Raw genomic sequence first — 24,871 nt, 5'->3', positions numbered from 1 at the left:
TTTAATCAGAATGAAACTTGACTCAACTCATCGTGTAAAAAGTAGGCCCTGCTGCTAATCTCAGGAAAATATTATTTTTCTGAATTTATTCCTGAGTGGAGCTTTAGCAGCTCAGTTCACTCTGTGTCCCATCCAGGAATATGTCGACTAAACTCAGTTTTCCTCACTGAATTTACTGCTCAGACATGGAGCCCTGGAAATATGTTTACTCAAGATGCCCAACAAAAACAATGTGCACCACCAAAATTTAGTTTAACACTTTAACACTTTATTTTTCAACACCTCAGAGTCATTGACTCCCATTACTTCCATCTGGTTTGAACATGTGCAGAAAGAACACATTAATTCCAATCAGAATATATCAATCCATCCAATTATTCAAGTGTACCCTGATCGGATCGGTCTGATCTTACTGATACTAATCTGATTAAAAGTGGTCCATGTCATCTCAGCTGGAGTTATTAGTCACCCAACATGAACCGTTCATTTGTTTTCTTATTTAACACTGAAATTATACCAAAGACTTAAATGCGAAGCGGATTTTCTTAATTATGAGAAGCCTCTTCTTTTCAACTTCAAAAAGAAAGGGCATCTACAGATGAAAGGACTACATTTTTCTCTCTGAGACAGATTTATTTCTGAGACCGGACCAGACAAGGTAAGATGAGTCTTCATGTGCAACTCAAAAGTGAGGCTGCAGTTAGGATTCTAAGGCCAATTTAAAATGCATCACTTTAGGAAACACAATGAAAAGACATAAAACAATAGCCTAAAAAAAGAATTGTTAAATACTGCTGAGCTGTACAAGAGAGGCTAAAATGAAGAAACCCAAGCACTCACTGCTATTAGCGACGCAATCACAAGCTCCACTCTACATAGAGAAAGTTTACAAAAACTTCAAAAGCATTTCAGAGTTTTAAATCAACCAGATTCTTCTCCGAAGATTCCCAGCGATGAAAATAACACATTATGTGATGGGTTTGTGAATTGTCATGTGTCTTTTCAGATTCCCCTGCTGGGAAAATTCTCTCTCACAGTTGGGACACTTAAAAGGTTTCACTCCGTTGTGGCTGAGCGTGTGCCTCTTCAGGCAGTTCAGGGTGAGGAAACGTTTGGGGCATTCTGAGCAGAGATAGGGACGCTCTCCTGTGTGCGAGCGCGTGTGCACGTTCAGGTGACTCTTGCTGGAGAAACCCTTCCCGCAGTGGACGCAGGTGTACGGCATCTCGCCTGTGTGAGACCTATTGTGCAGCAGCAGCTCCCCCGAGGATAAAAACGACTTCCCGCAGGTGGTGCACAGGTAATTCCTCTCGCCACTGTGCATCTGCATGTGTCTTATAATCCCATTCTTGCTGAAGTTTTTCCCACATATGTTGCACAAGTTGGTAGGGCCGTCGTGCAAGCGTTCATGCTGCTTGAGCGAATAACTGCAAAGGAATCCTTTGTTGCACTGTTTGCAGATGAACCTTCGACCTCTTTTGTGAATTCTCAGGTGCTGATAATATCCCGACTGGCTGGTGAATCCCTTCTCACACTGGCTGCAGCGGTATGGAAAGCTGTGGAGCTTAATGTGGGTCTTCAGCTGATTGGGATGTTCAAAGACTTTCTCACAAGTCGGGCATTTTGTTTCTTCTTCGTTGAAGTTTTTGCTCACAGGTCGTGTGGTCAGAAACCGTTTGTCTTCTCCCGTTGGCTCTTTACGTCTCCGTCGTTTTGTCTTTTCCTTCTGCTTGCTGTCCGACTTTTTTTCAGTGCCAACCTTCACTTTGCATCTCCTCGGCCTCTCTGAGTTGAATTTATGTTTAATTTTTTCAGCCTTCAAGTCTTGACTTTTTTGCTGAGTCTTCCTTTTCGCCTTTATCACGGATTTCCTTTTCTGAATGGGAGCTCTCATGCGGTGCTCACTCTGAATGTGTTCTCGGACCTTTGTCTTTATACGATGTGTGAATGAACACTGAGGACAGACGAATAAGTGAGGCAGAGGACCTGAAAACAGCATAAAGTAAATAAGTGAGGTAAGACTTACAGTTTAAAGTCAAATGTTTGGGCCTCATGTATAAAATACTGCACTGCTCATCCAGCACACATTTCCTTTATAAATCCCAATGAATAGTGATAGTGCACAGTGTGGCTGATGCAGGTTGACATGTAGGAATGAACAGGTGTAGAAAAGCGGCATAAGAAGAGGAGTGGCTGCTATTTTACCAATAAAAAATCTAATTTAGACAATAAGCAGAGTGAATGCAGTAGCATGTCAATTCTTGTCATACATTATGAGGCAGAAACTAGAAAGCCTAGTACCAGGGAGATGCTACCACAAGTCCATCTGAGTCAAGCAGATTCTGACAAAACAGGGGAGGGGGACAATCAGTGTGCCTGCGCAGCAGCTGACTGAGCAGCCACGGAACCCGATGTGACCCAAGCCCCGTCTGTAAAGGACTGGAATGCTGGTCGGGTGCTCACAGGACAAAATTGTACTTTAAGAAGTGATATACTTGGAGACAAATGTTGATCAGTGAGGTAAGTGGTTAAAAAAACATGGCAAGTTCTACCACTTCTTCCTAATCATCATTACTGTATGATCTGTATCATGTCTGAACAAGGACAGCAGATGTATTTGTCAGTGGGTTGTCCTCCACGGACAGATGGATCTGTGCGCCTGCTGTCATCGTCAGTCCCTGACATTATATGTCCATGTCACATGAACGGAGAAGACTGTCCACTTTACAGGTGCTTGTGAAAAAGTGGGAAGACATGTCAGCTGTGGAAAATTACATTTAGCAGGTTTTCAATGTGCTCAACATGACAAATTATGGATACTGACAATTAAATATTTAGGGTAACAGTAATTTGGAAAAGGTGATGGCAGATGGGTTTTTGGCTGCCTGATATTAAAATTCTCATAGATTATCAGAGTAAATGTGCTTAAAATGTTTCTTTTTTTTCTTTTAGCGATTCAACTGGAGTTAAAACATATTTTTGATGATTTCTGTTCAGGGACAGCGCTTTGTAATTTGCTGCTGACAGAATTTGTTGCATGCCTCATTCAATTTCATATCTGTTTTACACGGGCCGCGTCTGTGACTGACCTGATTTCTTTTTCAGCACCCAGTCATCCGAGGCATCATCCAAGCTTTGACTTGAATCTTCTTCCAAGTCCTCCGGTGACAGTTTCCCTTCATCTCGGTCAAATTCTTCATCATCCTCATCATCAGTGTTGGAGAAGAGCTCGGTGTATCTCTCAGCTCCAGTTTGAGTGGGGAGGGCCAGTGTGGACAAAATGATGTCCTCCTCACTGTTCAACTGAACTGTAATAGAGGAAAGTTTAATATTTTGCCCACTGTGGTAAATTTGTGACACATACTTAGTCCACTTAGTAAGAAAAGAGAAAATGGATCCCTGTACAAACCTGAGCTGAGAGTCTTCAACTCTCTGTGATGATGCAGGAGAGTCTTCAGGGCAAATGGGTTAGACAGGTATTGTCCAAACTCTTCTGACGCAGATGTTTCAGTGAGCCAAGCTGTCGTCTGAGGCAGAAAGAACAGACCATGAGCATGCAGGCTGGTCATCTAGTTCTCCCCTCAGATGTCTCACATTAAACAGCAGAAAAAAGGGAAGCAGCCGCTTAGTTCAACATGGAAAACAACCGACTCTGCAAAACTCACTCTGCTATGCTCATATTGTATAGAACAAAAGGCAATAAACTAATGATCCTGGCAGCCAACTCTCACTCACTGAGCACCAGAATCATGGGCTTTTCACATAAGATGCAGTATCCGCTTGCACTTAGCTCCTTTTTAAAGAGACACCTTAGTATCACTAACTTTCTCCCCCGTGAAGAGAGACCCAGGCTGTGTGAGGAGACCGAGATGGTGTACTGCCACCTCCCAAAGAAAAGCCTGCTTCCCTGTAGGGTTTTTGAATCATGTACCACAAACAGTGTGTTTTCCTGAGGAAATACAGCCAGCGAAAAGTGGATAAAGAAAAAAAAAGATTAGTCTTTTTAGTAGGTCCAGAGGCAAACTCAGCAGTTTTTTTAGGCCAAATTCGAGAGCAACAGATTGAGGAGCCACTGTCTGTGCTACAGTTGTCTCACCCAGGGGAAGACACTGCTCTGGCTAACTTTGCCCCAGTCAGCCTGAACCAACGGCCACAGTGAGGGATCTCAGCCAGCAGAGGGCTCTCTCCCTCAGCGTCTTGAGAAAAAAACACATGAAAAGAGACAGACTTATCTGACATGCCTGCGCATACTTGTGATGTCTCTCAAGTAAATGGAACAGCGTCACACTTTATAAATAGTTTAGTTCCAAAATCAAGCTGTTGATGGGACTCTCTGAAAAATGAAGACTGCAGACATGTCCTGTCTGGACACTGCAATGTCTCAAAGTAAGCTAAAACCACTTCTGCTGTAGTTGAACATCTTTGGATAAGACATGAAGGATCTGATTTCATGCCAGAACATGTCATAGAACATGTCATACCTGCCATCAAAGCACACCCTTAGCTTCTCCTACAACTTTCTTGAGCCCCGTCCAGCTTGCAGTGAGGATTGGTTGGCGCAGGTTCCTCCAAATAATCGTATAATAATCAGGCTATCTGCCTTTTTGAGGCTAAGTGCACAGCTCTGTAGAGTCAGAGCAGAAATCCTAACCCAGTGCTGATGGCTCATTTGGTTTGTGATACACATACAAAACATCTTAGAAACACACTAATGAGGATAAAAAGTTTGCCTTTAGCAGAGGGGGACTTTATCTGTTCAACAGCAACTTCTGTACACATAACAGTACATGTGGAGAACAGTACTGGTTCTCATCAAGCAATTAGGTTCTCATATGTGTGACCACCTGGATTACCTGTTGCAGGTCCGGTACAGGCAGCAGCTGTTCCAGTCTGGACAGGAACAGAGACACAAGCTGCTGGATCCTTTGGTTGTAGGCAGAGCCGTAGTTCTCCGGGAAAACTTCCTACAGACGAAGTTTAATGTTACACGGTTGGTAAACCGTCAGAATTTTCAACCACTCTTCACTCTGCCCAGACAACACCTAAATTCCTTCATCAAGGAAGAGCAGGCAAAAAGCACAACCTAATTTTATTAATGCCGGTGGCCAAAAGAGGAAGTTGGCAGACGATGTGTACTCTACCCTTCTACTTCCTTCATGAAGTAAACTGAATCATTATCTTTTCTTCTTAGCTATGAAGACATTTGTTTACTGGTCTATATGACATTTCAGCAAAGAAGACTCACTTGGAAGAAGAGCTCCTTCTCAAAAGGAATATTCAGAATGTTCTGCACCAGGTTGGCAAAGTTGACGTAAGAGGCCTTCAGTACGTCAGCACTGTCCTGTCAAACAGTCGACACAGTAGTTTAGGAGCTTTAAGTATTTTGCATTTCAGTTTTATAGATTACAAATGGTTCTGTACTGATTCATATCAGTTGTGTTGTGGATTTTTTGTATTTTTTTAATATCCCACCATCTGGTCACTGGCACTTAGTTCAGCGCTGCAGGTGTGGAATTTATCCAGGTGGCTCTGGATGGTCTTCAGGTTTGAGATACCATCGCCACGACACAGCTCCAGAACCAGCTGCGAGACAGCAAAGATGCGACGTGGGGGAGTCAAAAGAACACGAAACACAACAGAGAACAGTAGAGACTGAACAAAACAACTGCTATTAAGTCACCTGTGCAAAGAAAGTGAGAAGAAAAATGAGGAACAAATGTACTCATGCTTCACCAAGGAAATTCTGACATAATGTAAATCTTCCAGATAATAATTTGGTTTTTTTTTGTGGAAATTTTAAAGATTCCCATCAATGCTGGCATAAAATATGTGAACGAAACTTCACCCAGAACTCATTCAAAAAGCTCATTCAATAAAAAGTGTCAATCCTGGAAAGATTCTTATCGAGGACTATAGTAATGTTTAAGATATAGTTCAATTCCAATTCCAGCGTTGAAGAGAAACAATGTGGCAAACTTAACATGCAGCTCTAGGGGAACATTTATCACTCTTTCAAAGCTCTTAATATTGTAAGACTACATCTGACTTTTCTTTCTTTTCTTTTTTTTTTTTTAGAAGTGTCAATACTGTCTGTGAGTGTAGTTTCTCAGTCTTCCAGGTCATGGTAATCCATAGGTGTGTGTTACTCCTCACCCTTGCTCTCAGACCCAGAATGAGCTGAGCCTTCTGACAGGGGCTCAGAAGCTCAGGAACGATCTCCGTTACCAAACTGACGAAGTCCAGCAGCTTGTCATACTGCCTCACACTGTGCCGCTGCACCACTTGCCACATGAAGGCAGACATGAGCCTCACTGGAGGGACGAGCAGTTGTAAAGAGGCTGGAGGAAGAAGGGAGCCTGAGGACGATACGAGAGACTAGTATTTTACTATAAATGAATGCAGCAGATTTATTACTGCAGACAACCATGTGCAGGAGACCTGTTAACAAGCCCAGTTCCCCACTCAACACAGATTTTAGCTAACGTGAGCATTTCACTTCATTTGAGTCGTTAAGAGTTGTTATTGTTCATTTAAAAAAAGCCAACTGTTGATTATATAAAATAACAATCGCACAAACCCTTGCTACTCCACGCCATATTCGTTGTTAGTAGGACTCCACAAGGAACTAATTCCCAAATTTACATTTTCTCATCGAACCCTTAAAGTACTTCCGGTAAATCCGGATGTTATGAAAGAGCCGCGCCACTTGCGCTTTCCTTCAAAATAAAGTTGGACCTTTATTTTAAGGTCTGACAAAGATATTAGTCGAATGAGAAAAGGAGAAAGGCAAACGATGTATCCACACGTAAATAGTTTGGTGTGGATACTGGAAAATAGGCATTTCTGGCAGGTCAGAAAATTACGAACACGTGTCACTCTTTTTGCAGCATTCTATTCGAAGGCTTTTTACCCTTAAGCCAATTAATTTGTACCTATTGCATATTTGGAACCAGATAGTGTATTAAACTTGTCTTTGGTCATTTTCTAAACAGCTTATCTGTAATTTGGTACTTATTTTTTTATTGACGGTATAACCTGATTGCTGTGAGAAATTGTCTGGCCATATACATGTTTAAATAAATGTACACGTATTTGTTTTTGTAATTGGTTGGTTTTCTTTGCTGATTTCTCACACTATTATTTGGTAAATACATATTTGCTTTTTACACGGGTACAAAATAATGAGAAAAAAGAACCAATACCTCTCGTGGAAGTAAAACTAAAAATTAAAGCTTACTTTAATTATATTAGGATCTTTGACAAACATACTGATTTCTGACTAAATGAAGCAGCAAACTGTTTGGGCACAAACAGTTAGTAAATCATGAGACCGTGTTGGAGTGAGGGGCCTCTGCTGCAGGTTGTATCATATGATCATCTGTGAGGACCGGAGACTAAAAGCTAACACCTTTCTTTTTTTTTCTTTTTTACACACCCAGTCGGTGTTCACTGTGGCAGCAGATAATGCCCTGGCTAATAAAATAAATCGGCTTCTCATCGTGAGGATGCTGATGACTCTGACTTGTGGGAACACGTATTTTCAGCTTTCGGTTCATTTTGTGCGTAAACTTAGATAAGGTACTGTAGGTCTTTGTCGCCATGGGAGGAAGACGGAGACTCGCACCTGGACATGACCACGATTTCACATTTGTTAGTCCAGTTGTGAAGTACCTGCTGTTCATTTTTAATTTTTTATTCTGGGTGAGTGGTCTTGAGCTGCTAAATTTAACAGCTGAAATTAATCTACGCGTTTTCTTTTCTAACCTCTGTATGTAAGTGAATCAAATGTTTCATGGCGGAGGGAGTCACCTTGTTTTAAGTGCACTTTCACAGTAGTTTTAAAAGAAGCATTCTTCAGTTTCAGTTATTCCAACCATGTCAGGCATAACTTCCTCTTATTGTGACTATTTACAGCAAGCACCCACTTCTTTGTTTGTTTTAGTTGCTTTCTAACGTTAGTGTTGTCAGAGGGCAATGAAACAGGAGAGGGAAATGTCTGCATATGTTCAGAAAAACAGACAGTGTGGCAGATTTCATTATAACTGATACATTTAAGCTCAAACAAATAATTGCACTGTTACCTAGCCTCACCATTACCATTGATCGTTCTCCATAACTCGTTAATCATTCTTTTAAAAAAACAAACAGCTGAAAGTAAGAAAGGCTCAGCAGTGAGCTGACAACAGAGCATAGTTCTAATAAGTGGGTTTCAGGGTCGGGTGACCAACAAAAGGAGATTTCTTTCAACATTCTCAGAGCTGATTTGTTGTTGCAGATTAGACATGCTGAGATTTAACTATTTTATGGGTCTAGTTGAGCAAAAAATGCTCCTTGAATATTGTAAAGCTATTCTGTTTTCTGAATTTTTGTCCAGCGGCGTCTGAAAGCATACCTGTATTTGTGACTTGCGGCCATGTACAAACAGGATAAGGCTGTGTAAAAACTTGAAGCTCTGCCTTGTGGAATGTGTTATTGTCATTTCAACTGCCTCTGGCAACAATGGGCTGTGTATATCTCTCTAATGTTTATTACGGCATCCTTGGATTTCTTTTCTAGTTAAGATTGCTCATTGTTTCATTATAATCCTGGTGACTAAGTTCTGGTGATTATTAACCACTCAGTTTAGGCTCTAACATAACATTTCACAAGATTGTCACATTTCATGAGACTTACTGACTCCTGTGAACAAAAAAAAAGAAAATACTGATAAATGAAAGCCACCTGTTTGCTTCAGGTGTCACATCTAGTTTATTCATTGTAAAACTTATCTTTACAAAAGAAGGGAGACAAATCTAGCTTTTCCCTTCCAAATCACGAGGTCTTTGGTAACTGGATCCACTTCATTCAGGATGGGTAGTGTGTTTCTGTGGCCTCCCTATTATTCTATTGAGACTCTGGGAGAGGAGAGCTGGGTGAAAGAGTCTTTATTTTTAAAGGGAAAGGTACAGATTGCAGTCAGGTTAATGTAGTTGAATCGAAGCAGAGCACACAAAAGACCTCATTCAACAGCTTCTTCATGGCGGTGAATCTTGTGGTCCTGTAGTTTGACACTGGACGCAGGGTGCATTTTCACAATATTTTACCCTTTTCCGTCTGTAAAGCAGTGCCTATGACTCATGAATCTTTTATGCACATCTCTCTTGTTATCTTGATGAAGTGTTTTGGTGAATAATGCCACTCCCTAGACAAGTAGGAACATAGAAAAAATAAAAAGGTTCTTCAGCTCCTCTGAAGTGCATCATACCCACTTAATTTGTCTCATTTGCAACATTCATGAAGTATTTTTTCCCCATGTTCTGCTCAGATAATCTCCATGGTGTTTGTAGCAGTCGGCGTGTACGCCCGCATGACGAAGCATGCAGGTAAATGATTTTTCTAAAAGACACTGGGAGGCAGACTGATTGCTTTTGTAAGGATTCACTACTAATGCTGTCCTACCAAACACAATAAAAAGCAAAGGACTGTCCTGTGTCTTTTATTGTTATTATCATACTTGAGAAATGAAAAATTGTAAGGTGTGAAGATTAATTTCATGACTTGTTAAAACAGTTTTTTTAGATTATATTTAGTTCCCTTCTTTGTTTATTTATCTCTCCGTGTCGAAAGATATTTGAAGGTAAACTGATTTACATGTATTTGGTTGATAAGCATTCTGATAACCAAAATAGTTTTATTCATGACTCCACCGGGCACACAGTATATGATTTATGAAGCTAAAGCAAAATCTTGGTGTGAGCTGATTGACAGGGTAGTTGGCAGTTATCTAGCTACCAGTCGATTTACTTTTTCTCAATAGCTGCCACTCAAATGAAAGGAAGTTGCTGTCCTGTCTCTGTTTGCGAGGAATAAAACGGACAAGTCTTTCCACGCTGGTATTTGAACATGTTCTTTCTTCTCTGCTTCAGAGACGGCTCTGGCATATCTGTCAGTGGACCCTGCCATGATTCTGATGGCTGTGGGGGTCCTTATGTTCATCATAACCTTCTGTGGCTGCGTGGGTTCCCTACGAGAGAACATCTGCCTCCTTCAGACGGTAAGTTTTATTTTCAACAGCCAAATTAAAGTATTGTAATTAGTCTTTTCCTACAACAGTGCAAGAAATTGTGGAGCTAGTTCATATTTACCCTCTGAAGTACAAGATTATGGAAACAGTGCTTAGATTGTGTTTTGTGTTGTCTCTGCATTGTAGAGCTTTGCCATGTTCTTAGGTTTTCTTCAGTGATGGAGCTAATTAGCACCAGTATAGCCTCTGCTCTGTAAAACAGGCTAATGATGCTGCTACATTGAACCTTCTCTCCTCCCTGCCCAGTTTTGTATCTCTCTGACAGGGATCTTCATACTGCAGCTTGCTGCTGGTATCCTTGGATTCGTATTTTCAGATAAGGTAATCAAATAATATAATCACCAGCATATTGTAAGCATGAATTTATGTGAGAACTGGTTTAAAATGTGTTTTTATAGATCAAACAGTGGCAGTGATGTGATTTTTGCTTTCTTCTGCTGGTTTCCTTTCTTGTTTTTTTCACATTTTTAACTTGGTGTTGTTGTTTTTTCAAAATTATTAATTAAATGTTTGTCTTTAAAATTATATCAATATGATTTTAAATAGATTACTAAAGTTGGCCTTTGACTCTCTCTTTCTGGTTAACTTTAGCTGGATTTGTCCTCATCGACTTTTTCAATCCTTCCCAGTTTATCATATGGATTTTCTTGAGGTGGATCAATATAAAAGAGTCCTTCTAAGTTCATGGAACCTTCAAAAATGTTTGGGTTAAAATTTTCAGTGAACGTCCATGATATCCTAAAGATGTTCACAAACACGAGGGGGACTAACTTACAGAACTAATATATTATCTCTCAGTTATATATCGGCAATAAGTTATACTGCATATGTTTCAAGGAATTTAAAGTACTCGTTTTGGGAAAAACTTTCAGTCAAAATGCTTTTGAAAAGTTTATTTTTCAATTTGAGGCCATGTCATTATTTAATGTAGGACCAAATTAATTCCAGATATGATAAAACATTCAGTGACGGCTGTTTAATTGCATATTGTGTTTTGAATTCCATGGATGTTCAGAATATTCAAGTGAGAAATAAGCAATTGCTGAGTCTTAGATGGAGACACGAAGATGATTAAATTCCTTTCTTGTGAAAGCTTGGGAACCATCTCTTAAACAAATCTGTTATAAAACAAAATGCCTTTTGTTTAGAAGATTTTGAATTTGTCAATTTAGAAATATTATTATTATTATTATTGTTTCTACTCTTTAAAGGCAAGACATAAAGTAACAGAGATCATCAATGATGCCATCGTCCACTACAGAGATGATATTGATCTGCAGAATCTTATTGACTTTGGCCAGAAAGATGTAAGTTTCATCCAAATGCAGATCATCATTCCACACAGATCATCATTTTCTTCCCAAGTGCCAGAATGATAGTCGCATTAACAACATGTTTTTTATCACACATGTATTCTAATCTTCCTAGTTTGACTGCTGTGGTGCTGTGACGTACACCGACTGGTCCCAGAACATATACTTCAACTGCAGCACGACCAACCCGAGCAGAGAACGCTGCTCTGTTCCCTTCTCCTGTTGCCTTATATCCAAAGACCAGGTCGACTTCCTGCGAAACTGATAAAGTTGTGGTTTGTTTTTGCTGTTTATCAGTGTGATTTACTTTTACTGTTTTTTTTTTTTTGTGTGCAGAAGGTGATCAACACCATGTGTGGTCATGGCATGCAAGAATTAGAGTACCTCGAAGCTGGGAACCATATCCACACCAATGGCTGCATAGACAAACTGGCTGATTGGATCCACAGCAATCTGTTCCTACTGGGTGGCTTTGCACTGGGACTGGCAATACCACAGGTACCGCGTGGTGCAAACCAAGCATTACCACTCAAACTCATATTATGCCATATCTGGTGAAAAGAGGCCAACTGTTGCAGCCAGATGTTCATTCCTCTTTTGTGTTTCTCTTTTGCAGCTGGTTGGTATGCTTTTATCCCAGATTTTAATCAATCAGATCAAAGACCAGATTGAGCTGCAGAACTACAACCTTAAGCACCGCACGGACCCGTGGAGATGATCCAAGACCAGATTCTGATTAACAGCAGCATTTCAACAGACTTCAATGCATTTGGTATTAAGACTGTTGATGAAGGCACATGGACAGAACAGACAAAGTGTTCTGATGGGGATATAAAAGTCTGCTGCCACCTTCTGGACAATTGTTTTCCTTTTTTATTTTTTTATCATTAATTTGCTGTCATAGATGCCACAAATAAATTCTGCACTGTATTTTATAATGAAATGTTACTAACTGAAAAGGGAACTGTATTTTGAACATACATTTTGTTTAAACTTCTATCTCATGAAAGCATTTTTTAAAACTTGTAAGTCATGTTTCAGCACTTTCATATTTTGGTGTTTGCTCTGGGCCCCAACTCTGCCTTTATCTCTGTTACAAAATGAATTGAACATTATGCAGTTTGATCAGCTTTGTTGACCCTGGGGTGCTAAACAAGCAACAGCGCTGGACACAATCCAAACACCACAACACTTAAGGAAATATAACAAAGTAACAGAAAACTCAGGGGCATTTCGTGACATGTCCTGCCACGACCTCCTACTACACATGATGTCATTACCCCCTACACTGCAGCAACAGACCGCTGGATTTTGTGGGGTGTGTGTTTTAATAGGCTGCCATTACAAATAAATGTTTGCCAGACCACTGAGGTCACACACACTGTTCTGTACATACGTTTGTCAGGAGCAACATCTTGTTGCGTCATTTAAATCCACACTGCTTTTACCTCTTACATTCTTCTTTTTTTTTCTTGTGTAACACACGAAAACAGTTGTGCGAATGTCTAGTGTTGTAGAATAGACTTGCCGATGTGGCTGAGTTCTCTGTCGGCGGGAAAAAGGACGAGACGCATACCTCATTCACAGCTGGAAGTGTCAGAATCAAAGTTTTTTATTAAACTGAAAGAGTTATCATTTTACTTATTACGAATGGACGCTTTGACCAAATCTCTGTAACTGTGAAGAAGTACAACCCTAACCCAAGTAACACAGCTTCTCATCGCCACTCCGTTTCTTTGCCTGGCGAGTGAAAAGCCTCTCAGCCTGAAACCTGATGCTTGTAATCTTTGGTAGCAGAAACAGTCCTGTATGTGTGACGCAAGTCCTTAATCTAAACATGACATTTGTGTGCTAGTTTACAGCTGTAGTGCTACTCCTCCTCCACACTGCACCAGAACAAGCACAAACCAGAATCTACTAGATTACCAAAATGATGGGACAAACAAGTGGTATGTTGTCGTTTAAAAAGAGAAAGTCATGAAAAAGTGTCAGAATGCGTCTCTGTGGGACTCTTTCATTGTGGTGAATGAGATTTAACATGTTTTAATGACTTTGTGTGTGTGTGAGTGTAGGTCTGGGCTCTAGCCCCTCTGTGTGTGGTCCCTGTTTTTTTTTAGCTTCTGACTCACTCAGGCAGCCATGTTGCTGTGAGTTTTAAGGAGGCCCAGACACACGCACACACGCTCGCACACTAACAGGTCAGAGCAGATTTATCCTAGATTTACTCTCGGAACACCAGGCAAGAAGCAAAGAATCAGCAGGAGCACAAAAACTAGAAGCGCACCCTCCAAAACATGCAGTGACACCACAGTGGAAATTTGTCCTGTTAGAACTGTGTTTTTACTGGTCATCCATGTTTATTCAATGTCCCATAAAGAAGCTGAATTGAGTCACTTTTGTTTGTTGACATTTGCCTTTTATCTTAGCTGTAGATTTTTGCAGCCACCTTAACCAGGAGAGAGGAAACTCAGGCTATTATGAGGGTCCCAAAGGAAACTAATTTCATGTGGTTTTGAGTTATTAACTGTAACCCTCACCCCTTGCTTCCCACACAGATATTCATGCAATGTACTGACATTTTCTCACTCACCCCAAATAAAAAAATACAAATGCGTATTAATAATGGCTGAGACATTCCAACTTCCCCTATCCTCAGCAAAGGACCAATAATACAACATTTCTGAAAGATGGATTTTACATCTACATTTGTTTGACTGTATCTCTGATGTATAGTTTGCTCACTATTAAGTCTTATGTAATGCCTAACAGATGGTTACATTCCAGTGCAGAGAGGAGGTAAAGTGGGTTTATCCTCCACCGCATACCTATAAACACCATCAGTGTAGATGAGGCCACCTGAACATTGTGCACAGAGTTCTAACACTGATTGGCTACATTGTGGTCTTTTGTAAATTCAACCACCCCCGTGCCTTTTCAGGAGAGGCATGTTTTAGATGTTGTCGTTGAAGGTGGTGTCATCGCTTCAAGGACTGATTCAGCTATGAATTCTGCATCTTATCAAAGCCAACTTGCCCAATATCAAGCCATGTAAACGAAAGTTGAGGTTCAATTAGAGGTGGCCCCACAACAGGATAAAAATTGCCTGGACATTAGCAAATTCCCAAATTCCCAAATTGTTCAATGCTTTAATTTTTGGTTTATATATAGCCCATCATTATTTCTTTAATTAAAAATCTTTACTAGCAGATAATGAAAAACTTATAATCGACTAAATGAAGGTTGCAGCACAGCTACATCTTTAGACACAAGTTTAGGGTCTTGATGCGGTCATGCTATTTATACGCCTTTTACAGCCCCTTCTGGGAATTTCTTCTGTAGACCAGTGGTTCTCAGAAAGTCTAAGGGCCACCTGAGTTTCTTATGGGTCCATAAAAATACAAACATTTAATCTTAACATTCTTCTACTGCAGAGCAAGATCATTCAGGTGCACCATTCAGCGCAAACTAGATATAAAAACCTTCCCACACCAGAGTAAACCTGTCAGATGGAGCTCTGTGTTGTTTTTGGGGGGTCTTGAGATGAGAAACTTTGAGAAGCTCTGCCATAAGGCACATTCTTCCACTTGCAGAGGGGGGATGGGAAGGGAGGTTTTGTTGCTCTGGCTCTCCCCCACCATGTGCATACCAAAGACAAAAAACAATCCGACATCCAGCAGCAACTCACATGAACACAAAAACACTCAGAGACCATCCACCAGGAAGAAAATCACGACATGGGACATGTACACAGATAGAGGATCGTCTCTCTTCTTATTTCCCTGCTTGTATAAAAAATGTGAAGAAGGGGTGGTGCATGTGAGCCAGAGATCCTATTACAGAGATCCAGACTTTTTCAAGTTTTTTTGGAAGTGGGGGGAGGGCGAAGCGAGCTGCAACTTTCTCCCTGCCTAAACTCTTCAAATGAGTACTTTATATGGTTTTACGTTTATCTTCCGCCTTTTCTCTACCTGAGGACACTTTTCGAGAGTTTTGCTGTGTGGATAATGAAGGATTTCAGAACGATCATGCAGGGATCGGTCGTGAAGTGCAGAATGAAAATAAGTTTGGGCGCACTGCGAGAAAACTTCTAATCGTCCTGCAACTTTACCTAAACATGCCGCGCTTGGAAACTTATTCTGAATCCAATGAAGAAAACACCCATTCCTGGATTAGTGAGAAATTTAATCACTGAGGCTTCAAGAACACAGTAATCTTCTTTTACACAGCTGAATCTCCCCCTCAAGATGTCTTCCGAGGGTTGGAGCCCCATTGTTGGATTTTACGGGATGCTTTGCGTCTGGGCTGCCTGGCTCTCGGACAGCGGGGCGATGTTTCCTCCAAACGGGACGATATTTGATGATAACTGCAAGAAAACCACAACTTGCGAAGCACTTAAATACAACACATGTTTGGGATCGCCGTTGCCGTATACACACACTTCTCTCATTCTGGCCGAGGACTCCAGCACCCAAGAAGAGGCTTTTGAGAAGCTGGCCATGTGGTCTGGTAAGATTTGATGGGATAAGGGAAAGATCTGAGGATGCTGTGTCACATTTCATACCCTGTACCTCTGGGAACGAAGGGGTTATGATGAAAATAAGAAAACAGAAGCAAGGCCCTGTTCTGTAAACCCACGCTCAATTATTATAAACATGAACACGATTTATTTGCAGGTTAAAGGGGGTAATGATTTAGTAATAAATACATATTTCTTTATTTCATAGAGTAATCGCACTAGAGAACTGGTATAAGAAAAAACTTTTGTTTTAGAATACAAGAATGCAAAATGGTTCAAAGTGTTCAACAAATAAAGAAAACAATATGAACAGATTCATCAAACTTACATATTATCGTGTTTAATTGTGCACCGTTCTAGTGTAATAAGGGGATAATTGGTGTGATAATGGCCTGTGATGTGATCTCAAGTACTCAGGGGAGCAGATATTTGAAGAGAGCCTCAGGAAGTGAAGGGTTAAAAGCCAATAAATGTAACAAAAGGGATCATTTAAAGGTGTAAGAGAGGAAACAATACAGGTCTCCATTGATAGAAGGTTTTTAGATATTCTGCAAGAAGACACTCACATTGGTTAGACCTCATTATTAACCTGTCTGACGCAGGCTACAGCCTCACAGATGCTCACAGGAGTCTCATGTCATGTATTTCGAGTGATCAACATCTAAGAGGGGAAAATAGCAACTCTTGAATTAGATTTTTTCATTTATGTTTTTCTCTTATGTCACTTTCTTCTTCTGTTTCACTAAGAAGGGGGCTATATTAGTCCTTTGTTGCTTCTAAATGAAAATTTTAGGCCACAAAACACAACAAATTTGGATATGAATTTAAACCTTTACTAAAATCATCCAACATCCACGTGATTATCTGATGGATCTTTTAACCATTTCTGTTCATTGTTGTGTTCAATGTTAAGAGCACTCAACAGTGCATTTGTCACTGTTTTTCCAAATCTTAAAAAGTTAGTCATTTAAATTAATAATTAATCTATTTATTTAATGACAAAGTTATTGGTGTCATGTGGATACAAAATTGTTCTAAATGAGCCCACCTCAGCCTGTAAGTGGAAAACCCTGCTTTTACTGGCTGATTATAATGTAAGGACTTGGTATATAATGGGATCTTTTTCTGTATCTTGTACTTTTAAGTTTCATGACCATTCTTCATACTTTTTAAAGTACAGATAAGTTACTTCCTCAATGCAGAACTTCTAATAATATTGTGTACTTTAACATGAATGAAGGATATGAGCAGTTTCTCCATCACTGTGACCTGTCTTTGAGTGAATCAGATCCTGATGTATCACAACAGGGATCTTCATGAATCCACAAAAAAATTAAGCGAAATGGATAAAATGATCTTAAAATGAAAATGGCAGCGGGCCAGAAATATGGAAGTCACTAAAAGTTGTTCTTATCGTCAGTTAATATGCAGATCGCTTTTGCAACAGTAGTAAGTCATCAGTAGTCATAGTAACATCAGTTACTATGAAGCAACTAGATAATTTATTATTAAACAGGTGTGTCCATTTTCTCTTCTTACATATTTTCCCTTTATATGTATTTGTGCCCTCTAGGTTTTTTTAATTGATACCTCTACCTGATAAAAATTATTTTGATTGATCTTGTTATGTATTTATTTAAAGTCTGTAAAGTTAAAACCATTATGTTAACATGTGTTTTAATACCGTTTTAATGTCTAAGGTTTGCGGAATGCTCCTCGCTGTTGGTCTGTCATCCAGCCGTTACTCTGCGCCATCTACATGCCCAAATGTGAGAATGGCCGAGTTGAGCTGCCCAGCCAGAGCTTGTGTCAGGCGACACGTCGGCCATGTAGCATCGTGGATCAGGAGAGAGGCTGGCCCAACTTCCTCAAATGTGAAAAATTCCCTGTGGGCTGTTCGGTATGCTTCACTGTTTGTTTACGTCTGAGGAGAATCTTGTCTTTACTTTGTCTGTTTCCAACAAGATCTCGGACAAATCTTAGCCCGTTAGGTTGAGGTGGGCTTTCCAAACATTTTCTATGTAAATGATGCATTACTGTCCACAAGCTTAGAATTCTCTTACATTGTGTCTTTTGTGTGCAGAATGAGGTGCAGAAGTTAAAGTTCAACACGTCGGGCCAATGTGAAGCACCCCTGGTGAAGACGGACATTCAGTCCAGTTGGTACAAGGATGTGGAGGGTTGTGGTATCCAGTGTGACAACCCTTTATTTACTGAAGAGGAGCACGGTGACATGCACGCCTACATCGCTTACTTTGGCACCATTACCCTCCTCTGCACCTTCTTCACCCTGGTGAGATATACAGAACACCCAAAATACCTCCACTAAGATAAGAGCCAAGGACAAACTGTGTATTTGATATCGTTTGTCATTCTGCCATTCATACTAAGCAAAAACTACTGAGACAGTCTTTCTAAAACTTGATTGGTACATGAAGCATAGGCACTGGAACGAAAATGTTGAACTGATATGTGTCAGTTAAAAAAATAAGTGAAAGGGCGTTGGCCTTTACAGACAATTCACCCTTTTCTAGATTGATATGATCATGCTCATGCACAGTAATAACATTCACGTCACTTTTTTTAAGGCCACATTCCTTGCTGACTGGAAAAACTCCAACCGGTACCCGGCTGTCATTCTCTTCTATATCAATGCCTGCTTCTTTGTGGGCAGTATCGGCTGGCTGGCACAGTTCCTGGACGGAGCGCGCAAAGAGATTGTGTGCAAGAGTGACAACACTATGCGACTCGGGGAGCCCTCGTAAGTGTAAAGCCTCAGTCTTGTGTTTGGTAACATCAACAGAGGGAGAGCATGAAACCATAACCAGTCGCCTCTTTTGTTGCTTTGTTCTCTGCAGGTCCTCAGAAACGCTGTCATGTGTCACGATCTTCATTATTGTCTACTACTCTCTGATGTCAGGTGTGATTTGGTTTGTCATGCTGACTTATGCCTGGCACACGTCCTTCAAAGCCCTGGGTACTACTCAACAACCTCTGTCCGGTCGAACCTCCTACTTCCACATGGTTACCTGGTCCATCCCCTTTGTCCTTACTGTGGCTATCTTAGCTATTGCTGAGGTGTGAATGATGCTTTTGAAATATCCCATACTTTGAGAATGAAAGAATATGCCCCACCCACTGAAGCTAATCACTTTGCCTCTTCTCTGGTGTCTCTTATATCTGGTGCTCCAAAGGTGGATGGGGACTCAGTAAGTGGAATTTGTTTTGTCGGCTACAAGAACTACAGGTACCGCGCTGGGTTTGTGCTGGCACCTATTGGAGTGGTGCTCGTTGTAGGTGGCTACTTCCTCATTCGGGGTGAGTTCACACTTCTATCAGCAACACAGTTCACTGAGCTCAAATTGCTCAAATTTAAACTTGTATCAAAATATAACTTTTTTAATATAATGCCAGATAAGTTTCCTGTCAAAGTGTGAACTGAACTTAGTACATTTTGTCTTTTCTTTAAGGTGTTATGACATTATTTTCCATCAAGAGCAACCACCCAGGACTGTTGAGTGAAAAAGCAGCCAGCAAGATCAACGAGACAATGCTGAGACTTGGTAAGATTTTTCACCTGTTTTCCAGTTCCCTTTCTTGCTATATCTTACCTGAGTCAGAGTTGAAACGTGGGCTTAACTGTTTGTCATTTAAATCAACTTGTTTTGCCTGTAGCTGTTGGCAAAATGAACAAAGAATGTAAACATCACTAATGGCACCATATGATATGACCACCCATGAGTTTCCTGTTTATTAAGGCAAATGCACAGAATGTGTTCTGTCTCCTTGAGTTCATATATCTTGGTTATTCCTATGAAAGAAAATTAGGAAGAAAAATAATGCCTCTATTTATTACAAGCTTTACTCTTCTACTCTTATAATCTTTCACAGCCCTGCATTAATTTTGGAGGAAGCGTCTAATTTCTCAAATGCAATGTGTTGTTTTGCCTCCTGATATTAGGTATATTCGGATTCCTCGCCTTTGGCTTTGTTTTCATCACCTTTGGCTGCCACTTTTATGACTTCTTTAACCAGGCCGAGTGGGAGAGGAGCTTCAGAGAATATGTGCTGTAAGTTTCCATGATCTTATCTGAGCTCTTAGATAGATTTAGGCTTAACGTTTGTGTACAGAAAAACAAGCCCACTCTTCAGACTATTATTCTGTATTTTCTTTCTGCTATATAGCAGAGTAAGGTTATTTACACCTGCTTGCTCCAAAACAACTTTAGAATTCAGTGCTCTTCAGGTTCACCACTTTCATCCAGCACTTTTCAAACTGATGCTTCTGAGACACCAAACCGCTGCCTAACAGCTCAGCATACATCAAGTGAATGAGGCCCTGTTTCTCCACACTGTTGACTCTGGCTGGATTGGAATTAATTGAACCTCAAAAATGTAAACCACCTTCTCCCACCCTAACGTCTAAATGACTTTCCTATACTACAGGCCAAGCAGTTGAATGCCTCTTAGTCATGTGGCACGTGCAGTCTGTTAAAATTATGGACTGATCATCTCTGTGATATTTCCAACAGGTGTGAAGCCAACGTGACAATTGCCTCCCAGACCAACAAGCCTATCCCAGAATGCACCATTAAGAACCGTCCCAGCCTGATGGTAGAGAAGATTAACCTTTTCTCCATGTTTGGGACTGGAATCGCGATGAGCACCTGGGTCTGGACCAAAGCCACCATTCTTATCTGGAAACGCACATGGTGCAAGTAAGCAGGCATCAAGTAAAACTGATACATTCTTCAAAGTAAAATGTACAGGTTTTTTTTTTTGCTTTGTGTGACTTCTGCTTGTACATTTTAGTTTCAAAGTCTAGCCGCTGGAGGTAAATGTGTGATTATGCAGGTGTTGCACAGGGTTATTTAACCTATCTTTGTTATTGGTGGATGTATGCTGATCACCATCATAAAACGCTTCAAGTTTTGGCGTATCCCTGAACATTCAGCATATCTGCAGCTGTTAGCAGTGGTGTCTCTCCCTTTGTCCCTTTCCCCAGGATCATTGGCCGCAGTGACAATGAACCCAAAAGGATAAAGAAGAGCAAGATGATTGCAAAGGCATTTGCGCTGAGGAAGGAGCTCCACAAGGATCCGGAGAAGGAGCTGTCCTTTAGCATGCACACTGTATCCCATGATGGACCAGTGGGTGAGTATTAAAAAGAAAAATCACAAGAAATAATTGTGGTCACTACTTCTAAGTGGGGTTGAACGGATAATGTATCATGAGGTAAGAAAGTTAGCCTGAATGTTGACATGGAACAGTGATAGCCTTTTCTGCTTTGGACACCCCCATCTTGTGGCAAATGAGTGCAACTGTAAACGTTTTATTGGCACATTTGTTTAGTGGCGATCATACCTCATGTTGATCTGATCACTGTTTGCATAATAGCTTTATGAAGGTACCTATTCAGCCCCATAGCCATAGAAACATATTTTGTATGTTTTTTTTTTTAGTTTTGTTAGAGGAAGCAGTGACTTTGATACAAAGCTGTTCTGACTGAGATTTTTTCAGTTTAGTCTTTCAGAGTATTCATGTAACCTGTGATGTTGCTGTGGCTACCATGCTTATTTAGGCCATTGTGTCTTCGTATCATTGAGGCACTCAGAGAAAGCAATCAAAAGTACTTTGTGAACTTTGTGAACTGTCTTCTCTCTGTCATAGCCGGAATCAATTTTGACCTAAACGAGCCATCCAATGACATGTCATCAGCATGGGCTCAGCATGTGACCAAGATGGTGGCCAGACGAGGTGCCATCCTGCCTCAGGACATTTCTGTCACTCCCACTGGTACACCAGGTGAGATCTTGTGGCCATATGAGCCCCATTAACATGGAAGTCATGTTTAAAATACTGCTTTTGCTTGCCTCCATTGATGTACAATAAACCAATGTACAAAAAAATACAATTAAAGTGTAATGTCACGCTGTTGTGTGCCTTCAGATGAAATGAAAAGTGACTCTGACTTAAACTCACTGCAATGACTGTGCAGAAAATTTAAAGTCGCCTGTTCTGTCATCACTCATTTCCTTCATGTCATTTTAGCTCATTTCATGGAGTCTTTATTTCACATTTAATCTTTTCACTCGTCTGGTTAATTGTTAAATGGTTTTTCTCAACAGTGCCACCTCCAGAGGAGAGAAACAGGCTGTGGATGGTGGAGGCTGAAATTTCACCTGAGATGCTAAAGAGGAAAAAGAAGAAGAAGAAGAGGAGAAAGGAGGTGCGTCCAGTCGAGGAGGTGGTGGATCACCAGATGTATCGCCAGCGTGAGTTTGGCCGCAGCTCAGTCCCCCGGCTACCCAAACTTCCTTGCCACCCAAGCCTGGTTGCTAATCTGCGTGAACAGCAGAGGCAGCCGCAAAATATTGAGGAGGAAGTCCTGCCAGGGTCTTGCCCAGACTTCCCACCCTCCCACCGTCTGTCCTGCGAAGAGAAGTGTCCCTACATTCATTACAATGGCAGCCAGAACAGGTATAGCAATAGCCTGCACTCTAACCTCCTGACCCAAGTTGATCACCCAGAGAATCTGGGTCTCGGGCCACGCTGCCGCCCCTCAGCCTCCAGCTGGCAGCCCCCTGGGTCTTCACTCTACCCTGGAGAGATGGCTCTCGCTGACGGGCTGTCAGAGAGAATGGCTCACGTGGCACGGGTACCAGCAGGACGAAGGACCAGCTATGGACCTATCCACTCCAGGACCAATTTAATGGAGGCGGAGCTTATGGATGCAGATTCAGACTTCTAAAACAATCACTCCAACATACTGTTTATGGTGCACACAGTAAGCTAGTAGAAGTGCTGGATACTTTCACGGATTTTTACTAAAGTGCATCGAATTCCTTATGGCGTTAAGATGAGACGAAGTTGGTCAGTTTTTCACTTCTTGTCATTTTCATTGTGTTCTTATTTTTAAGAAAAATGTAAGGGATGAAATGGAAAAAAAAAATGTTGTGAATAAGTTAATGAAAAAATATTTTTTTATACCTGTTGTACTTTTACCACAATTGTGTATCCAGTAAAATTTCAAAGGCAACTCCATGATGACAAAACAGATGAGGCAGCTAAACTGTGCATGGCTTGAAACAACACAGATATCTTTATCCTGGAAGCTCAACACATTTAACAAGTGGCGTCAGCTGAAACCTGCTGCTCGCAGTATATTGACACAACGGGCTCAGACTTGACCCTGTGCTTTTGAACCCAATCAACTGGCTCCTGATGTTTACAGAGAGGACATATGGGGATTTTGGTCCTTTTAGAAAGTCATTTTAAAATCAGTCATATTCTTCACATTCACATTTGTATTTCAACTTTCCAAAGAGAAAGCTGTCTCTTAACAAATGACTGCGCAGCCAGAGGCTTCTCTTGTATTATAATCTAGTTAATGTAAAACTTTATCTTTCTCCTGTCCCACTAAAAATGTGTCACTAATTATCAACAGTTAACTTTAGGTACTAACCATTAGTACCTTTATATATTAAAATCACAGAAATAATCACTAAGTAGTTGGACTGACAGACAGATGTGAGAAGGATATAGTTCACATCTTCACACTGTGTTTATTTACTTCAGTTTTAAACTGAAGTACCCAAATTTACTGAAATTGTCCTTACTTTCCTTACTTTTTCAAATAAATACTAACTCAATTTTACTGATCTGCTCCTGTATACCTTAGCAGTTATTGTGCTAAAGTACATGCTAACCATTTCTATTCTCTCTGTTGCCTGGTGCAATAAATCAGCTCTTTTTATTTTTTGCTTAGCAGTGATGTTGCATCAAACTGAAATGTTCTTCTTTTCCTCCTTGTACATTTAAAAAAAGGGCTATTTCTTTAGCTGTCCTATCTCTGATCTTGTTGTAAATACTCAGACTAAACTGGGCTTCATGTGTGTCTTTCTTCTTCAGTCCAGTTAAAAAAAAGAAGCTTTTGGATCATGTATTTTTCTGTATCACAATAGGCTTAGGAGTCATACTTACCCCAAAATCTATCACTTTTATGTCTAAAAGTGAGTGCTGTATATAACTGTTTAACTGTAACTGTATACAAATTTAACAATATGGTTATTGTTTTTAGAAATTTACAAATTGTGTCATTTCTTTGCAGAGTTGGTAAATAAAAAGGGAAGAGTCAACTGTTTTGTTCAAATAAATCTGTCACTGTATTTGTCCTGTAATCCTGATGTCATTGTAGTGTTTTCATATCAATTTACACTCACTGCAGAGACATAATGCTGAAGTAAACCGTGTTATATTGCTTTCTTGTTAAATAAGTCTAGCTAATTTGTGTCGGATGTGTACGAGATGATTATTTATGTTATTTGCTTCCACGCTCTGGAAAGTTTGATCACAAAAATATTGCATAGCTTATGTCCACCGTAAAACCATATGTTTAAGGACTATTAAGATATTAAATGAAGATTACTTTTTATGCCTTAATAAAGTAACTATTTCTGTTTTCTTGTGTGCTGTCAGAAGATCTACGATGTTGCTTGTCTCCCAATTGTCGAAAAAAATACTGTCACTTTTATTGTGCAGCTGTGCTCTTTTTTTGTTGGTTTTCTTCTCATGTAAATAAAAGTAATCCCACATTTTTGTGTTGTTCAGCCGTAATGTCACAAGGTTACGGCAACACTTCCTGTTGGATTGGATTGCAGTACCACCATTTACCCACTAGGGGCAAAGCTACCGTTTTTCCAAATTGTTCATGTTTTATTAAAAAAAAAAAGCAAATATATTCATAATGCAAACAAAACATTGTTTTTTTTTTACACTGTATATTGATTATATTATATGAAATAAACGTATCAAAATTCTTTTCAGACGTAAAGAAGTTGAATTGAATTGATTTAACCTCCGGCCCTCGCTACTCCACCCCTCTCAGTTGTCTTTCTCTTGTGAGACAAATAAAGACGGAGGTGAAGCCTCGGCGAGCTCATGATGCTGTAGGAGCAGAACCTGTGGGGGGAATCAGAA

General features: G+C 40.3%; 3 protein-coding genes across 4 annotated transcripts; 2 read left to right on the top strand and 1 right to left on the bottom strand.

Moving 5' to 3' along the window:
- Positions 1-276: 276 nt before the first annotated feature.
- Positions 277-6,653, bottom strand: LOC140283004 (uncharacterized). The gene is made up of 8 exons (XM_072377622.1): positions 6,578-6,653; positions 6,154-6,356; positions 5,473-5,583; positions 5,246-5,341; positions 4,854-4,964; positions 3,410-3,527; positions 3,090-3,308; positions 277-1,986 (listed from the first exon to the last, which is right to left on the bottom strand). The coding sequence occupies exons 1-8, from the start codon at positions 6,594-6,596 to the stop codon at positions 968-970; spliced, it is 1,896 nt and encodes a 631-aa protein (XP_072233723.1). The 5' UTR covers positions 6,597-6,653; the 3' UTR covers positions 277-967.
- Positions 6,654-7,342: 689 nt separating this feature from the next.
- On the top strand, positions 7,343-12,759 carry tspan33a (tetraspanin 33a). The gene is made up of 8 exons (XM_072377664.1): positions 7,343-7,701; positions 9,305-9,362; positions 9,906-10,033; positions 10,310-10,384; positions 11,275-11,370; positions 11,492-11,620; positions 11,713-11,874; positions 11,993-12,759. Exons 1-8 carry the CDS (start codon positions 7,600-7,602, stop codon positions 12,092-12,094), a joined length of 852 nt encoding a protein of 283 aa, XP_072233765.1. The 5' UTR covers positions 7,343-7,599; the 3' UTR covers positions 12,095-12,759.
- A 2,357-nt stretch (positions 12,760-15,116) lies between these two features.
- On the top strand, positions 15,117-24,584 carry smo (smoothened, frizzled class receptor). Of its 2 annotated transcripts, XR_011909958.1 has the most exons (13): positions 15,117-15,882; positions 17,593-17,792; positions 17,976-18,185; positions 18,481-18,653; positions 18,751-18,970; positions 19,087-19,210; positions 19,363-19,455; positions 19,854-19,962; positions 20,425-20,610; positions 20,898-21,046; positions 21,563-21,697; positions 22,021-22,765; positions 22,915-24,584. XR_011909958.1 is itself a non-coding variant. In XM_072377483.1 (12 exons), the coding sequence occupies exons 1-12, from the start codon at positions 15,621-15,623 to the stop codon at positions 22,641-22,643; spliced, it is 2,484 nt and encodes an 827-aa protein (XP_072233584.1). In that variant the 5' UTR covers positions 15,117-15,620; the 3' UTR covers positions 22,644-24,584. The 2 variants fall into 2 exon arrangements, 1 of the variants encoding a protein (XP_072233584.1); XM_072377483.1 differs by having other exon boundaries at positions 22,021-24,584.
- The last annotated feature ends 287 nt before the right edge of the window (positions 24,585-24,871 follow it).

This window comes from Leuresthes tenuis, unplaced genomic scaffold (assembly GCF_036924035.1).
Source record: "Leuresthes tenuis unplaced genomic scaffold, fLeuTen1.0.hap1 SCAF_23, whole genome shotgun sequence".
Classification (NCBI taxonomy): Eukaryota; Metazoa; Chordata; class Actinopteri; order Atheriniformes; family Atherinopsidae; genus Leuresthes; species Leuresthes tenuis.
The sequence above is the reverse complement of the archived record's forward strand: the minus strand, read 5'-3'. Positions and strand labels throughout refer to the sequence as shown.

What these genes read in the sequence shown, in the direction of transcription:
- smo (XM_072377483.1), top strand. Translation starts at nt 15,621, where the DNA reads ATGTCTTCCGAGGGTTGGAGCCCCATTGTTGGATTTTACGGGATGCTT. An exon ending in TGGCTACTTCCTCATTCGGG is followed by an intron (nt 19,211 to 19,362) that starts GTGAGTTCACAC and finishes CTTTTCTTTAAG; the next exon opens with GTGTTATGACATTATTTTCC. An exon ending in AGCTTCAGAGAATATGTGCT is followed by an intron (nt 19,963 to 20,424) that starts GTAAGTTTCCAT and finishes TATTTCCAACAG; the next exon opens with GTGTGAAGCCAACGTGACAA.
- LOC140283004 (XM_072377622.1), bottom strand. An exon ending in CTGTACCGGACCTGCAACAG is followed by an intron (nt 3,528 to 4,853) that starts GTAATCCAGGTG and finishes TTTCTGCCTCAG; the next exon opens with ACGACAGCTTGGCTCACTGA. An exon ending in GTTGAAGACTCTCAGCTCAG is followed by an intron (nt 3,309 to 3,409) that starts GTTTGTACAGGG and finishes CCTCTATTACAG; the next exon opens with TTCAGTTGAACAGTGAGGAG.
- tspan33a (XM_072377664.1), top strand. Translation starts at nt 7,600, where the DNA reads ATGGGAGGAAGACGGAGACTCGCACCTGGACATGACCACGATTTCACA. An exon ending in GATTCGTATTTTCAGATAAG is followed by an intron (nt 10,385 to 11,274) that starts GTAATCAAATAA and finishes TACTCTTTAAAG; the next exon opens with GCAAGACATAAAGTAACAGA. An exon ending in GCCTTATATCCAAAGACCAG is followed by an intron (nt 11,621 to 11,712) that starts GTCGACTTCCTG and finishes TTTTGTGTGCAG; the next exon opens with AAGGTGATCAACACCATGTG.